The 5,171-nt window shown below is 49.2% G+C and overlaps 1 protein-coding gene across 1 annotated transcript in view; it reads left to right on the top strand.

The window, feature by feature from the left end:
- WNT3 (Wnt family member 3) overlaps window positions 1-2,918 on the top strand; it is a 58,472-nt gene extending 55,554 nt beyond the window's left edge. The window contains exons 3-4 of the mRNA XM_009638506.2: window positions 1,014-1,279; window positions 2,439-2,918. Of these exons, the coding sequence (XP_009636801.1) occupies window positions 1,014-1,279; window positions 2,439-2,918 (746 nt within the window). The remainder of the gene's footprint in view (window positions 1-1,013; window positions 1,280-2,438) is intronic.
- Window positions 2,919-5,171: the final 2,253 nt, after the last annotated feature.

Genomic DNA, 5,171 nt, shown 5'->3' with positions numbered 1-5,171 from the left:
CAAGCCCAACTGTTACCCTAACCCTGCCATCCCACCACTAAACCCTGGCCCTAAGCACCTCGTCTGCCCAGCTTTTAAATCCCTCCAGGGATGGGGACTCGACCCCTTCCCTGGGCAGCCCCTTCCAGTGCTTGGCAACCCTTTCGGGGAAGAAATTTTTCCCAATGTCCAACATAAACCTGCCTTGACACAACATAAGGCACAGAGGATCCACACACGCTCCCGTTCCCAGATCCCAGTCCACCTAGGCACCCTGGGCTATTTATTTCACCCTTTTTTCAGCACTCAATGCCTTCAGGACTTCCTTCAGCTTTGTTCCTTCGGGCCTGCCGAAATTCATTCACTGCAACTGTGTACCTGCAGCATGTCAACAGTTACAAAGAAGAGGCTCGAGTTTCATCTGCTTTGATTTCCTCCGGGATTGTTCAGTAATTAATGAGCAACTTCAAGGTTATCTTCACGCCCTCAGCTGGTTTTATTCCGCTGCTGTAAAGTCACACGCTGTTTAGTCTTGATACACTTAACGGTAATCACTAGCTCTTAGGCTTTGCTCTGCCGTTGTCTGCCCTGCATCATCTGAAACCTTTCCTCATTTCAGCATGTGTATGAGCTGCTTCATCTCCCCTTGGACTAACTCCAGGCACGGAGTCCCTCTCTGGGTTTCCAGACCAGGTATTACTCCAGCAACTTTCTTCTGAGGCCTCTAAAGCTCTTACTGACTTTTTGTGCACCCATGGGCACCTGTGCTGGATCAAATCCTGCACCCGTTGTATTTGGGGGAAATGCTGCACTTGTGATACACAGAGCTGGAGTCGCACTTCTCTCCCACCTACTCTTGCCCGCATGCTTCCGAAGGTGATGCCAGCAGCACCTGATTCAGAAAATGTTCATTAAAAAATTAATAAAATAACTTTTTGCATTTTAATGAGATTTAGATGATGCTGAAGGAGGTTGGGAAGGAAAACGAACGTGTTATGTTGACTGATAACCACATGGACTCTGTTTATTTCCAGCCACGCGAGAGTCTGCCTTTGTCCATGCCATCGCATCAGCAGGGGTGGCCTTCGCTGTAACCCGCTCCTGTGCTGAGGGCACGTCCACGATCTGCGGCTGTGACTCTCACCACAAAGGACCTCCAGGAGATGGCTGGAAATGGGGGGGATGCAGTGAGGACGCTGACTTCGGTGTGCTGGTGTCCCGGGAATTCGCAGATGCCCGAGAGAACCGTCCGGATGCCCGCTCGGCCATGAACAGACACAACAATGAGGCTGGCAGGACGGTGAGTGCTCAGCGGGTCCAGAGCTGGTCATCCACGCCTGCATGGATGGCCTAATCTGGCTCCCCCTGATGTAATGGGACCACAATAACGCCCAGGCAGGAGCTTTCTAGGATTATTTTCCAGGGCACAGCATTTCCACTCTCTCCAAACAGATGGGTGGCGGGTTAAGAAGAGCTAAAACATGCCTTGCTACCAGCACAAACATCTCCCAAGGCAGCACATAGGAACCCAACTCAACTGCCCAAGACCCCAGGTCAACAGTGAAGAAGACTTTCCTCCCAAGCTACTTCTTCCTCCATGCTCCCCACTGTAACACTGTCCCACCCAGTGACTCGTTGGAGGAGATGATGGCTGTCAGTCCCTTCCAAATGAAATATTCTGTTCTATTCTTGCTGCCAGCGAGTACCTGGCCACTGCCTGCTCTAGATCATTTGCAAACCCAGCACGCTTCAACTGTGTTACAGCAAGATCTTTCAAACAGTGCTTGAAGCAAACACCAGATATCACTTTTCCATACCACAACAGGCAGAGGTGGAAGGGCCGAAGCTTGAGTCTCTAAGTTGTGTTAACAAGTGACAGCTTCCTGTAAAAAAAAAAAAAAAAACCAAACTCTAGTCATTTTAACAAAAATCAGTAATTACTTTGCTCCACACAGAGGAAGTTTCTGGGAAGAGAGAGCATCATGTCCTTAGAGTCACAATTTCTTTCACTTTCTAGTGCAAACTGTCAGACTTGGGGCATAAAATGAAGTGTTGTTAGCAAAGCTAGGAGAAGGGGATCCATCTACATCCACATGCACGAGAGACATCCTCCAACCCTCACCTTCTCTGGGCTCTGATTGTCCACACACACGACAGGGAGGACCCCATTGAAAGGATCAGACCTTGGGATTAGATTAGGTTGGATTAGATTGGACTGGTTAGATGATTGGAGCAGCTGCCCATCTCAGTCATGATTTTCTACTGCGACGTCTCCATCTAAACACCCGTAGATGTTTCTGCTACACACCAAAGGTCCCATGCATTTATAACTAGCCTACACTGTCAGGACCAAGCTCAGATCAGACATTTAAAACCAGGTAGCAAAGGCGGGTGATCGAAAGCAAATGCTGGGCATCGTAAGCTGCTGCTGACCGCCTTCTTTTCTCTCCCCCGGACAGACCATCCTGGATCACATGCACCTGAAGTGCAAGTGCCACGGTCTCTCGGGAAGCTGCGAGGTCAAGACTTGCTGGTGGGCCCAGCCTGATTTCCGGGCAATTGGTGACTACCTGAAGGATAAATACGACAGCGCCTCTGAGATGGTGGTTGAAAAGCACCGAGAATCTCGGGGATGGGTAGAAACTCTTAGGGCCAAGTATGCTCTTTTCAAGCCACCAACAGAGCGGGATCTGGTCTACTATGAGAACTCTCCCAATTTTTGTGAGCCCAACCCAGAGACGGGCTCCTTTGGGACGAGGGACAGAACATGCAACGTCACCTCCCACGGGATCGATGGCTGCGACCTGCTGTGCTGCGGTCGTGGCCACAACACCAGGACTGAGAAACGGAAGGAGAAGTGTCACTGCATCTTCCACTGGTGCTGCTACGTGAGCTGCCAGGAGTGCATACGCGTCTATGACGTCCACACCTGCAAGTAAACGTAGGTGGGTCTCCAACTGATGGGAGGTTGCTCCAGAGCAGGGCCGAGAGGTCCATCAATGCTGTGATCACCCCCCACATGGTGGCCTCACACTTCAGAGGATGGCATAAAAAAATCCTAACGTCCTTGGTCAGGGCAGACACCCTCAACGTAGCCAGTACCAGCACTGCAGAGAAGGCTCTCGGCATCTCACCCACACAAGGCGGTCCAAGGCCAGACCTGGCGCTGCAGACACATTAGATCGCTGATCTGCTGACTTCTCTTGGGCTGTTGGGTGCGACAGACTATCTGGGGAGAAGCGGGGACAGCAGAGGTCCAAGTGAGGCATGGCCACACCGGTCAGTGTGCTGCTAACACAGCATGCACTGAGCTTCCAGCTCTGTCCTCCTCCGGAGTTCTGGCCCATGGAGATGCCACTACGGGGATTTCAGGTGGAAATGAATTTCACTCAGCAAAAGCTGAGCAAATAGAGGCTCCCCTTCCTGCTGGGGACATGGTGAGGAGGAGGAAAGGAGCCAAGTCCCCACACCAGCCAGGCTCCTTCCCTCCTGCTCCGAGGAGACGAAGTTGGAGAAACAAACCTGTCTGAGCATGCGAACCGAGCCTTACAGCCAGTCTCTTCTTTCACCTCCCCTTTGCCCTCCATACCCCCCGCAGCCCCAAATCATCTCCTATAATCCCCCTGAGGAGGATGGCAGGAAACCAGAGCCCAGAGCTGATCCTCTGGCATTTGGCCCAGGGTACGAGCAGATCTCACGTGGTGAGGCTGCCACCTCTTCTAGCAGGATGCATCATTACTCCAGCAGCCTCCTTGCCATGCAGCTGCCCAAGGGAGATTTTTAAGGATCTGGGCAGACCCACCCAGTTGATGCACCCGTTTACTAAGTGTTCCCTAATACTTCATATCCCAGAGCAAGCTCAGAGCATCTCTCTAGGGACAGGGTACCCACCAGGCAAGCTGCTACACCATCTCTGAGCATCAATAATGGACAGAGAACAAGCCATGGCAAGAGGAAATTTCTGTCCAAGCCTTCTCATCAGCCTACCCCCATCAGACTGACTTGTTCAAACCACTTCATCCAGCAAGAGCCGGGAAGGGCAGACGGGGAAGGGAGACCTTTATCTGACAGCACAGTCCCAGGCAGACCCTTTCCTTTCCCTAGGATTTCTGGAGTTATCAGCAATCCATGAGGAGTCCACGTCAAGCAGAAGCTCCGCACCATTAACAGGGATTTAGGCCCCAGGTGTGGCCACACACATCCCACGACCCATCTCAGTGCAGAAGAATCAGCATTCGCCCCCCGACCTGCTCCCCAGGCTGCATCCTCCTCCTTGACCACATGCCCCCTCATTTGGGGATTACGGCATAATAACCCTTGAAATTAAAAAAAAAAAGGTATTACTCTGTCCTGGGGGTCCCATAACCATGTTCCAATGCTACTTCTCACGCATCAGTGATTTAACATAGAAATAAGTTTAAACCATTAAAGCTGCATCTTCTACTCCACTTGCTTCTTGGTCCATGGGAAAGAGCGGTACATGACACTGCAAAGAGCAATAAAATGGGTGAAGGACCCCCCACATGGAGCACAGAACGTGGCCCTGCCGCCTGAACCTGTGGCTGGAGAGAATCGGAGAAAAATTCTCAGTCCCTCCTCTGCAGAGCACGATGAAGAGCTCCTGGGTTCAGGCAGCCTAAGCAGCAGGAGCTTTCTAAAACCACAGATCACAGGAGAGCTCTAAGGAACCTCCCCGATTCAGAAATAAGCCGTCTTCTGATATGCATTCTATTTAAAAGTATATATTAAATTCTGTGTCTGGAAAGACTCTAAGTACCTGACTTTAAACAAAATCCCTTTGTTTGTTTGTTTGGTTGGTTTTTTTTAATCAAGAAAAGGTATTTAATATTAAATAGAACATTTATTGCCTTGTAATTATTTTACTGTAGCCAGGTATTCTAGCACTGAATGGAAGATCTTTTTCCATCAATCTGCTGTATCCAAAGTTTTGTATAAAGTTGTAGAGGTCGATTTTTTTTTATTTTATATTCAGAAAATTTCTCTTTTTATAAGCATTATTTATTATACAATGTATATACTTGAGTTAACTAAGATTATATATTATAAAAATATATATATTTGGAGAAAAATATATTTCAACTTGCTTTTTTTTGTGGTACGTCATTAAAGAGAAGGTAAAAAACCCAAAACATGCATTTGCCAGCTTGTGTGGTTTGCCTCTGAAGGTCCTT

This window comes from Egretta garzetta, unplaced genomic scaffold (assembly GCF_000687185.1).
Source record: "Egretta garzetta isolate BGI_Z169 unplaced genomic scaffold, ASM68718v1 scaffold745, whole genome shotgun sequence".
NCBI lineage: Eukaryota > Metazoa > Chordata > Aves > Pelecaniformes > Ardeidae > Egretta > Egretta garzetta.
This window is presented reverse-complemented; position numbering and strand designations above follow the sequence as displayed.